The sequence below is a fragment of the Erythrolamprus reginae genome, chromosome 7, assembly GCF_031021105.1.
Source record: "Erythrolamprus reginae isolate rEryReg1 chromosome 7, rEryReg1.hap1, whole genome shotgun sequence".
Taxonomy (NCBI): domain Eukaryota; kingdom Metazoa; phylum Chordata; class Lepidosauria; order Squamata; family Dipsadidae; genus Erythrolamprus; species Erythrolamprus reginae.
In genome coordinates this window covers 62237629-62250029 of record NC_091956.1, presented here as the reverse complement: position 1 = coordinate 62250029, position 12401 = coordinate 62237629, and the positions used below count along the sequence as shown (strand labels likewise).

General features: G+C 37.6%; 1 protein-coding gene across 3 annotated transcripts in view; it reads right to left on the bottom strand.

Moving 5' to 3' along the window:
- The window catches only part of INTU (inturned planar cell polarity protein), a 31130-nt gene extending 21042 nt beyond the window's left edge, over positions 1 to 10088 (bottom strand). The window contains exons 1-4 of one of the 3 annotated variants that reach the window (XM_070757695.1): positions 9998 to 10088; positions 3994 to 4574; positions 2015 to 2100; positions 666 to 866 (exon numbers count right to left, since the gene is read on the bottom strand). In XM_070757695.1, coding sequence (XP_070613796.1) covers positions 666 to 866; positions 2015 to 2100; positions 3994 to 4574; positions 9998 to 10086 — 957 coding nt within the window. In that variant the 5' untranslated portion in view covers positions 10087 to 10088. Of the gene's footprint in view, positions 1 to 665; positions 867 to 2014; positions 2101 to 3993; positions 4575 to 6641; positions 6720 to 9218; positions 9436 to 9997 lie in introns of those variants that run through there. The other 2 variants (XM_070757693.1, XM_070757696.1) reach the window with 2 other exon arrangements.
- Between the last annotated feature and the right edge of the window lie 2313 nt (positions 10089 to 12401).

The window sequence follows — 12401 nt, the reverse complement described above, 5'->3', positions numbered from 1 at the left end:
TTGTGTACACAATTTGCTACTACATTTCATTACTGCTGATTTTATAACTATATATTATTAAATGATTTGAACCCTTTTAAAATTTTTATAATAAAGTCATTTGTAATTAAAAAGTTTATAATTGCAAGCCATGTTAAAAATGTTAATGTTTTGTGAGACTTATTGAATCCAAGTTCTAAGGTGAAATTCCACTTTAGTGGATCAAATAGATCTCTGCTATCCCACACACTCCCCAAGTGAAATTACACAAATTACGTAAATCAATACTTATGCTGTCACTCTCTTTTGTGAAATGTTACTATTGTTCTGTTACGTATGAAGTCTGTTGCATCAAAATTCAGAAAACTGAGATTATAATATTGGCATTTCAAAATATAAAAGAGTTACTCCCAAGCCAATTCAAAACCCACTTTGCAATTTTTCTCTTTTAAATTATAGATTCTCAGCCTATTTATAAGTTTCTCCTGACTATATAAGCTGATCCATTTTTTAATTCCACCCCCACATTTTGCCACTCTTTTACTTATAATTATATATGATTCTTGCTCTTTTCCTAGTTCCCAGAGTTTCTTGGAAATGATTTTTATTTTCATTGCTTTTTCGGTTGTATTATTATTGGTCACTTTTCCTGTTGAAAGGCAGGAATTTTAGAAATATATTCCTACCTCATCAGATGAATCAGATTCCAAGTTAAGTGAGAGATACATTACAATATGTGGTATACTTTGCACAGAGAACTGCAAATCATCATTATGGTGTCTCCACAGCAGCTTCACCAAGTTATTTTCAGAGAATTCTGTCTGTTTACTCCTTGACTGAGAAGTTTCTGTTGGTTCAAATGCTGCTACTTCGAATGTAAATTTTACCTGTTAAAAGAATTAATAATATTTTCACTGGGTATAATTTTGATCTTTAGAGATGTTTTCTAGACAGGTAGTAGTTTTCTAGAGAGCTAGGATTAGTAAGCCACAGTTTTCATAAATATAAGTAATGAATCAAAATTATTCACTATTAACAACTGCAAAAGTAAATAGTGATAGCAAAGACTTGAAGTAAACATAACTGTATAATTTAAATGTAATCTGCTTTCAGACTTTAAAATAGAGCATAGAAATGTTTAAGTAAGTTAAATGCATTTGTCATTTTGGAATCAGCAAGTGATATTCAGGACTATCAATTGCTATAGAATGTCTTTTTTGCTTCATACTTTTTGTCTCACTATGATAAATATCATTTAATGTAGTTATTATTGGTTCATTAACTTTATGATTTGATTTTCTTTAAATGAAAGTTGACCATCCATTCCTATTTCTGTACATTTTTTGCATTTGTCCTTATATTGCTATGATTACTTAAGGTTTTTAAGGCACTGATTCAGAGAATACGGTGCCATTTTCAAAATATAGAAGAGTTTTGCCCAAAATGAAGTTGCTGTAAATCAGGGGTCCCCAACCTTGGCAATTTCAAGACTTGTGGCCTTCAACTCAAAGCTTTGCTGGATGAGGAATTTTGGGAGTTGAAGTCCACAAGTCTTAAAGTTGCCAAGGTTGAGACCCCGGCTGTAAATTATATTTACAGCATAATCGCACCTGATTATGGAACTATGTCAAATGGTAAAAGGGCATCTCTTCAGTTTAGGAGAGTGAAATAAGGGAAATGACAAAGGTCGCATCTTAATTGCTCAATCAACAATATGTCTGCTTAGTGCTAAATGTTTTAATGTCTCTGTTTGACTCTATTCCTGTCTTATTAATTTTTAATATGTGGCATTGTAAGTAGGTAGACTGGACTGCTGAAGCAGAATACAAGCATTGTTCTAAACATATATACCTTGAAAGAAACAAAAATGAAATATTATATTTTCAAGTTCATCCATTTTATCCTCTCTGACCAAAAAAGAGCCCGAGAGTCATCCAAGTCAGTGACTAAAATATGTGCTCTTTTCTGCAAATCAGTGCCCTGACAACGACTTAACATTTGCATGCTTATTTAAATAAAGTCAACATAAATATACCTGCATAGGACCAGGAATACAAGACAAAATTCTTTCTATATTTTTAGAGTTTACATCAACATCATTTACTGCAACAAGGGCATCTCCTGAAAACAGAAGAAAAAGCAACATTAAGGAAGCAAACAAAATAAAATTTCAAATGATAGGATATTTCTTAAGAATGGCTGATTTATATCAGAGAATGGCATGCATTGAAGATTTATTTCATAAATAAATTTATTTCATAAATAAATTGAGCAACTATCAATTCTAAATATGTTGCTTTAGACATGATAACAAAATCTTCTACAGGTGAAACTCGAAAAATTAGAATATCATGCAAAATTAATTTATTTCAGTAATGCAACTTAGAAACATAGAAACATAGATGTCTGATGGCAGAAAAAGACCTCATGGTCCATCTAGTCTGCCCTTGTACTATTTTCTGTATTTTATCTTAGGATGGATATATGTTTATCCCAGGCATGTTTAAATTCAGTTACTGTGGATTTATCTACCACGTCTGCTGGAAGTTTGTTCCAAGGATTTACTGTTGCTTTTAAAAAGTGAAATGTAATATATGAGAATCATTACATGCAAGGCAAGATAGTTCAAACTGTGATTTGTCATGATTGAGATGATTATGGGATACAACTTATGAAAACCCCAAATCCATCTCAGGAAATTAGAATATTACATGCGATAAATAAAACAAGGATTTGTACATTGAACAATATTGGACATCTGAAAAATATAAGCATGCATATGTACTCAGTACTTGGTTCGGGCCCCTTTTGCACCAATTACTGCCTCAATGTGGCATAAAGCTCATCTGTGGAAGGAAGCATGAAATGCTTCAAAATCTCCTGATAGATGGCTGCATTGACTCTGGACAATGAAGCACAGTGGACCAACACCAGCCGATGACGTGGCTCCCCAAATCAACACAGACGATGGAAACTTTTGCATCTCATTTGGAAACCAAGGACCCAGAGTATGGAAGAAGAATGGAAAGGCACACACTGCAAGATGGTTGAAGTTCAGTGTGAAGTTTCCAGTTTCCGCAGATGAGCTTTATGGGGATGTGGACTTCAATTTTCCAGCAGGACGTGGGACCTGCCCAGACTGCTAGAAGTGCCAAAATCTAGTTCAATGACTGTGGGATTACTGTACTTGATTGGCCAGCAAATTTGCCTGACCTGAACCCCATAGAGAATCTATGGGGCATTGCCAAGAGAAAGATGAACCACATGAGACTGAACAATGCAGAAGAGCTAAAGGCTGCTAATGAAGCATCCTGATCTTCAATAATTGATGTAAAAGAGACCCGATATTGTTCTATGTACAATCCTTGTTTTATTGATCGCATGTAATATTCTAATTTTCTGAGATGGTGGATTTGGGATTTTCATGAGATGTGTCCAATAATCATCACAATTATGACAAATCATGGCTTGAACTATCTTGCCTTGCATGTAAAGAGTCTCTCTCATATATTACATTTCACCTTTTAAGTTGCATTACTGAAATAAGTGAACTTTTGCACGATAGTCTAATTTTTCGAGTTTCACCTGTAATTTTCTTCTCAGACAATGTTTTTTTGGGGAGGGGATGGGTGGGCTGAGAATCGCTTGTCAATTTGGAGTCAAAAGAATCTTGCTAGAACAGAAGTAAAAACTGACCAGCCTATAAAAGGAGCAACTGCTATATTAGAATAAGATAGCATGCTTTCCAAAATGCTAATCTGGATTTAAATAAAATTATTAAAAAATCTGCATTACTCATTTTCTCCTTTGCCTTAGATCATTATCAACATTCTATTAAAATTGGAATTCGCTGTCAATAACATATGTTTATTTTATCTCAGTTGCTTAAGGCTTTAATTCTAGTTAACAATCAAGAGTTATCCTTAATCAAAAGACAAATACCAAAATTGAAATAAATCCCTCCATCTTCCACAATACTGTTTTTTTCAGAAGTGTATAAAATATTGAACATACCTATTAATATCTGCCCAGACTTTATTGCTAAGCTTCCTGGGATCAAACCATGTACTATAATTTTTTCTTCATTAGTACTTCTAGATTCAGTATCCCGACTATATTTTTCAGCTGTTTGCCATGGTGGTTGATGGACAATTCCTATTAAGGATTCCAGAAGCTCCTGTTGGTACCCTGCTGCAGCATATGAAGCTTTCTGTGGATTTACATAAATGTAGATATCTTTGTATAGTTGTTGGTTGACACCTCCCATCTTATGACAAGATTGGTGTTTCAATATGGATGCTGGGCCATAATTATGGACACAGTCTTTACTACTTGCTTTTTTCTTTTCAGAATGCCTCAGACCTTTATTCTTTAATAAATTAGGAAACTGTTGCAATCTATGTTCACACTTTTTGTCTTTTACAGCTTTCTCATGAAAAATTTCAGCTTCATTTTCACTAAATCTCACATGGCTCATCATAGATCTAGCAAGAGAATTGTCATGAAGGATGGTTTCCTCTTCATCTTCAGATAATTCTAGGTAGAATAATTCTCCATTTTTTTGTACACTATCCAGCCACTCCGGTTCAATGTCACTAAGATAAAAATAACAACAGTGTATATAATTTATAATTAACATAAAAACTGTTATGAAGTGCAGAAGAGGACCAAGAAACTATCATTCAAAACATTTACTATTTGGATGCTTCAAAAGCATTTATTATTATTATTATTATTATTATTATTATTATTATTATTTATTGGATTTGTATGCCGCCCCTCTCCGCAGACTCGGGGCGGCTAACAAAAGTGGTAAAACAACATGAACAATCCAATTAATAAAAACAACTAAAAAACCCTTATTATAAAAAACCAAACATACTCACAAACATACCATGCATAACTTGTAATAGCTTAGAGGAAAAGGATAACTTAACTCCCCCATGCCTGGCGACAAAGGTGGGTCTTAAGTAATTTGCGAAAGACAAGAAGGGTGGGGGCTGTTCTAATCTCTGGGGAGAGTTGGTTCTAGAGGGCCGGGGCCGCCACAGAGAAGGCTCTTCTCCTGGGGCCCGCCAAACGACATTGTTATACTGCAATCAATACTTTTGGCATAACATAAAGAGCTAAATAAGTCATGGTAACAATGGTGATGATCATGATTTTTAAAATATAAATTAGTCTATATTGTTGAGGTTGGCGTACAATATTCTAATCTGAGGAATCCTCAGTGATCTCTGAGCTTGGTTGGTTTTTGTAGACATTTCATTACCCAAACTAGGTAAATCACTGACTAACACTGCTAATATTACCTAGTTTGGATAATGAAATGTCTACAAAATCCAACCAAGCTCAGAGATCATCGAGGACTCCTCATTTCAACCCTGAGATATAAACTCCTTTATTGGTTTCTAATCTATTCTGCTACACTGAGCATTATAATAACCTATGACATTCATTTAAGTGAAACTCACCATAACAACATTCTTTTACAAATTAGAAATTCAACATTATTACATATCTGCAAACACTTCCCAATATAATCAGGCCTTAGCAGTTTGTCTAAATGCCAGTATGTCGGTTCTAATCCAATCTTGAATGGAATACTATTCAAAGGAGGAAGCAGCAACAGAAAGGCTTATTTTTGTGTTTTAATAGAAACACACTGCTTCAACACTTAAAAGGATGCATTCTCTACTAGATATTATTGTATGGGTGAAAATGATTCCATTTATATTCAGGTCCCAAACCAACAGGCTTTTAAGGTGACTACCAGCACTTTTAATTGTACTGGAATCTGTCATCCACCAAAGGATGGGCTTCCAAATTAAATGCAGCTTATAAATAGGTTTCAAAGGCAGCATCATTACAGTAAATTTTATGGAATGTGTCAGAGTACCAGGGTTTCCCTGTCCAAGAAATGATGCAATTTATATGCCAGCCAAATCTGGACAAAGACCACTCCAGAAATAGCCTGTTATTTCAGTAGTAACCAAAAGTCTAAGAAAAATCTATAACTTGCTTCTTCAGAAAGAGCTCTTCCAAAGTATCATTACGCTATTAATAGACTGAAGATAGCATTTCCTATACCGTATTTTTCGCTCTATAAGACGCACCTGCTGATAAGACGCACCTAGATTTTAGAGGAGGAAAATAGAAAAAAAATATTTTGAGCCAAAAAAGATATAACGATATTTATATACAGGATACCAGTAAGAAAGACTATAAAAAATGTAAATATTTTAAATAATATTTAAGACAAAATAACAATTGGCTCAACAATTCAGGCTTATAGTCTCTCAGATTTATTTTAAAATAGGCAGAGGGTCGAGGGGGGGAAAACCTCAATTGGCTCAACAATTCAGGCTTATAGTCTCTCAGATTTATTTTAAAATAGGCAGAGGGTCGAGGGGGGAAAAACCTCAATTGGCTCAACAATTCAGGCTTATAGTCTCTCAGATTTATTTTAAAATAGGCAGAGGGTCGAGGGGGGAAAAACCTCAATGGTGAAGCTGTGCCCCAAATGTACCTCAGCACTTCTACATGACACCCAAAGGACAAGGGGCTAAGTGTGCAAAAATTGATCCAACCTCGCAGCAGCAGTCGGGATTTGGAAAAAAGAACTCAAAGACTCAAAGGCGCGCTCCCTTGCAACCTCTCACCTCTTGATGCCTTTATCCATGAGGCTGAGCTCCCCGGGAGTTGCGCAGGCCTCCGCCTCCGCTAAGCGACCTCTTCCCCAGCCCTGAACCGCGGCGATTGCCGCCCTCCGCTTTGAACCCCGCCCACCCGGTCTTCCTCGCTGTGACTGCGCCAACGGTCCGGGGGGCGGAAAAGAGGAAAAAAACGGCTTAAAAAGTTGAGCAAGTGATTCGCATTTGTCGCATTTAAAGATGTGAACCCGAAATGGTCGGTGATTGGCTATTTTTATTGGGGGGGAGGGAGGCAAGAGCACTAAGAATTTTGTGTGTGTGTGGCTGAATTTGAAAATGAAATTTTAAAATGACTACATACACACACCTTCAACCGCAACAACACACGAGCACGAAATCCATTTAAACTACCCTCTGCTCCAGCGCCTCCCCCCCCCCTGCCTGCATCTTCTCTCCATAAGACGCGGCTGATTTTTCATCCTACTTTGGGAGGAAAAAAACTGCGTCTTATGGAGCGAAAAATATGGGTAATTCAATAGTGAATTCAATCTTATGTATTGCATATACCATTTCCCCCAAAATTATACATCCCCTGATAATAAGCTCAATCAGGCTTTTGAGTGCATGGCAATAAGGCCAATCACTTATTTCAGGGTTCAAAAATAAAATTAAAAATAAGACAAGGTCTTATAGGAGAAACGTTAAATCTTTGCAGACTGCTAATCATTGAAAGAAATGTAGCACTCTTTCCACAGCAGATCAAATACTGTAAACTCTGTGATGTGTGAACTTGTATTTGCTTAGAAGCTGGACTAGATTAATCTGAAAGTATAGGGGTTATTGCTACATACTTCTCTTTGGATGAAATGTTTCCACTTCATCCAGATATGCTTGACAGTGAGGCAGGCGGCGTATACATTTAATAGCTAAAATAATGTATTCCTTGCCCTGTATCAGCAAAGTTTCAAGATGGACAATTGATAAATGGAAAGCAAAATCGGTGATCTGAGAAGAAAGCATGTATAATTTTTATTTAGTGTTTAACTATTGGTTTGGGATTAAATGTGACTATTTCCCAGCTAACAGGTCATTCATTCAGAATATAGATGGGGCAAATTCCCACTCACTCTTTCAGATATAATAGGCTAGAGAAAATGAAGACTTGCCAGTTGCCAGAGACACAGAAAATGACTGCATTATCCTATTTTCAATATTTCTATCCCCCACCGTGTCCAGTCAGAGCTGACGAAGCTTCTCGGATAAGAAGAAAAACGTCTTGAAAGAAAAACCAGAAAGTCAAGTTGCTTCTTGAAAAAAAAAACCATCTTTGGGACAACCATGACCTGGATGACTGAGAATCTTAACAGAATACCCTACGCAACTAGACTTACAATCCTAGGTTGAGAAAGCTTAGAACTACGTCATCTTAAACACAACCTAAACATAGCCCATAAAATCATCTACAACATCCTTCCTGTCAATGAGTACTTAAGCTGCAACCACAACAACACATGAGCACACAACAGATGCAAACTTAAAGTAAACTGCTCTAAACTCGACTGCAGGAAATATGACTTTAGTATCCGAGTAGTTGATGCATGGAACTCACTACCAGATTCTGTAATATCATTACCTAACCCCCAAAACTTTACCCTTAGATTATCCACTGTTGACCTCGCCTGATTCCTAAGAGGTCAGTAAGTGGCATGCATAAGTCTACCAGAGTGCCCTCCATCCTCTGTCCTAATGTTTCTCTTTTACTAGTATATATACAAATATTATATCTTTGTATACCACCATTACGTACATGACAAAACAAATAAAATAAAAATAAATAAAAATAAATCTCCATAGACATAACTTCTATGCTGACATGCCAAGTTTGTTGTTGGGATTAAAAGAGCCTAACTCAGTAAAGTTCCTAAATGGGGGCAAATGAAAGAATAGAGTAGAATATAATTCTTTATTGGCCAAGTGTGATTGGAGACACAAGGAATTTGTCTTGGTGCATATGCTCTCAGTGTATATAAAAGAAAAAGATACATTTGTCAATAATCATGTGGTACAACACTTAATGATTGTCATAGGGGTCAAATAAGCAATGAAGAAAAAATCAATAATAAAAATCTTAAGATAAAAGCAAGAAGTTACAGTCATACAGTCCTAAGTGGGTGAAAAAGGGTGATAGGAATGATGAGGAAAACCAATAGAAATAGAAGTGTAGACTTACTAAAAGGTTTGACAGTATTGAGGGAATTATTTGTTTAGTAGAGGGATGGCGAAAAGCACTCCCTTGGGAAAAATTGCAATTCCACCCTTTTTCGCGTTTCTAAAAACAACAAAGAATAGCGGATTTGGAAGGTGGTAGTTTCGAACCATTCATTCCTATCCCAACTCCCTGCCCTCCGGAAATCAGCACAAGCAGTAAGGGGCGTGCATAAGTGCACCATAAGTGCCTTCCTTTCCTTGTCGTAATATTTCTCTTTTACTAGTATCACGTATATAAATATTATATCTTTGTATACCACCAATACGTACTTGAAGAAAGAAAGAAAGAAAGAAAGAAAGAAGTTACTCTCTCCTTACTCGGAACTGCTGGAAAAAGACGGAGAGCAGGAATCGCCACTCTGAGTCGAGACTCCGCCCGTACAGTCGTCACCATCCTCAGCCGACGGCTCTCGGGGAATCTCAAAAGCGCGGCGAGGCAGCGCCGTTTTCTCCATAACAAAGGGGGGCAAAACCCCCAGTTTCTCCCGAGATCCCTACAAACCCCCCGCCGCCATGACACTGGAATCCGAAAAAAGCAGGACATCCCCTTCTGCCGCGTCCTCATTGGCCAAGGCTGGGGAAACCATGGCGACCGCAGAAGCGCTGAGAGACCTGACAAGAATACGCTCCGCCCCTCTCCAAAAATAATCCCCTCCCTGAAACTCTAAAATCAGGCTGAGGCTAAACGCTTAACAGCCTTCTTTCCTTTTTTCACTTTGCCTTTCGCCTAGGTGTTTAATCACTTTGCCTAAATTATATCGCATGCTTGGAATCTCAAAAACTTGAACCTAGTGCCTTCCGTCTCCTATCCTAATGTTTCTTCTTTTATTTATTTTTTACTAGTATCATGTATATGAATATTTTTATACCTTTACATACCTCCAAATATGTACTTGACAAAACAAACAAACAAACAAACAAACAAAATAAATGTATGCATTCAGCCTGATAAAAGAACTGCCTTCAAAATGAAACTCTGCCGCCTCGGGAATCTTTATTTTATTTTATTGGTTTTGTCACGTAGGTATTGGTGGTATACAAAGATATAATATAAAAAGCCCCTCTATTTTTGATACTTCTCCCTTACGTCTTTTTACCTGTGCAGCAAAATGCTCTGAACCGAGTCTAAGTCTTCTAAATTCCGAATTACCGGCCCGGGGATTCTCTGCTTCGTAGCGTGGAACATGGTGCTGAAGAAATAAGCGCCTCTTCATTGCCAGACTCCAAAACGGTGTCCTGCAGTATTCGTTGAGTTTCGCGTAGGACCTTTTCGGATTATTCTGCTTGGTAACTTTAAGACCTGTGGACTTCAACTCCCAGAATTCTCCAGCCAGCTATGCTGCCTGGAGAATTCTGGGAGTTGAAGTCCACAAGTCTTAAAGTTACGAAGATTGGGGACTCCTGAGCTAAAGGAAAGAGCAGTGTGGAAATCGAAAGCTTTAACGCTTAACAGCTCCTGCCGCCTGCCGCCTGCCGGGAAAGTTAGAGGAAAACTACGCTCCGGTATAACGGAGTCTCCGGTGAGCTCCGCCTCCTTTAAAAAGGTCTCGATTTAACACTTTTTCTTGAGGGTGTCAGAATGTCTGTAAGCATGAAAGAAGCTTAAGTTTCGCTCTCACACAGAAACACATTTGCAGATTTTATTATTATTATTATTTATTTTAAAAAGCCCATTGCTCTAGCTCAGTGTTTCTGATCCTGGGCAACTTTAAGACGCGAGGACTTCAACCCCCAAAATACCTCAGGCAGCGAGGCGGGCTGGGTAATTTGGGAACTGAAGTCGACCCGTTTTAAAATTGCCAAGATTCGGAATAATAATAATAATAATAATAATAATAATAATAATAATAATAATAATAATAATAATAATAATAATAATAATAATAATAATAATAATAATAATAATACCTCTAAAAAAAACAGGTGGGAATCTTTCATCCCTTCCTTCTTATGTTATGCTCCTGGGTCTTAAAGACTTCCCAAACCTTGTTAACAGTATCTAGTGTTTTAGGAATTAGGGGAAAAATCATCCTGGTGATCCAAAAAAAGATGCAATGTAGTGTAAACAAGTGTCAGGGCCATCCTGGGGACACTCAGTTATAAATGCATCAGAACCTACAGAAATCACCTCTAATTTCTTTCACATGGCATAACTTAATGCTATATGCAAATACTTACAACTGATTTTAGCATGATACATCAATAGGTTTTACACAGTTTTGTATATTATTGTATACACAGGAGTAGATATAAACTTGTGTGTCCAATCACACTTGGCCAATAAAATTCTATTCTGTTCTGTTCTATTCTATTCTATTGGAATCTGGCTAATCTCATTTCATCAGTGTATGATCTCTACTGATTAACTAGACTAATTCCTTGTGTGTCCAATTACACTTGGCCAATAAAGCATTCTATTCTCACACACAATTTATTAGTCTGATTTTCAACTGTCATTGAAGAACAATAGGTGGTACTCACATCTATCTTCCATTTTATTCCTTGGCAATAATCTTGTAAAGTAGGTTAGACTGAAAGACACCCAGCAAGTTTCCACAGCTAGACTAGGACCTGTTAAACTTAGAATTTGTGATAGTGATCAATATACAGTATGTGGCTTGGATGTAAGGTTCATTCTCTGAGCTGGGTTGGTTTCCAAATGTTTCATTACCAGACTAAGTAACATTTTAGGCAGAATTTAGGAAATGTCAATGTTGGTGTTCTTATAAGAGCTTCATGTGGTCAGTAGTTTTTGTGAGTGTGTGTGTGTTATTTTTGTTATTTTTCTTCTCCACAATTTATATGTGTGTGTGCGCGCGCGTGCATGTATGTATGTATATACAGTAATGGGCAGCCAGTTTTTTACTACCACACTGTGGGTGTGGCTTATTTTGTGGGGGTGGTTTGATGGTCATATGACTGGGTGGGAGTGGCTTGCTGGTCATGTGACCAGGTGGGAGTGGCTTGAACAATCATCATTGTTCAAGGGAACTGTTAAGTCCATGATTTACAACATCATCAGTGTCGCTCGCTGGAGTGACAATTTGCTTTGTGTTTCCCGCGCTCTCCTTCTGTGCCTCAGGCTGGGTAGATAGGCAAATGGATGCTGATCAGGTGTTGAGAAAAGAGGGGGGAGGAAAAGGGCCCCCTGCAACTCCTGCTGATGCTGGTCTCCCTGCCGCTTTCCGAAGAGGAGGAGGATGGGAGGGGGGATTTAAAAATATTGGAAAGCCGAGGGAGAGTCACAAGTTTATTATTGCTGCATGATGTCTTTTCATCCCAGCTGCAGGCAGAGCGAGAGCTTCGCAAGGGGAAGACCACTTTGGCACGGCATGGCTCGGCACAGCTCTCCTTTTATTCCCCTGATGATGATGATGCGCGCACCTCACTTTTTTCCTCTTTTCTCCTTCCTGGACTCAGGAGGTGGCCGCGTGATGCTGGAGGGGAGCTGGGCAGGAGACAAGTAAGCTCATCTGAGGCCAGGAAGGAGGAAAGTGGAAA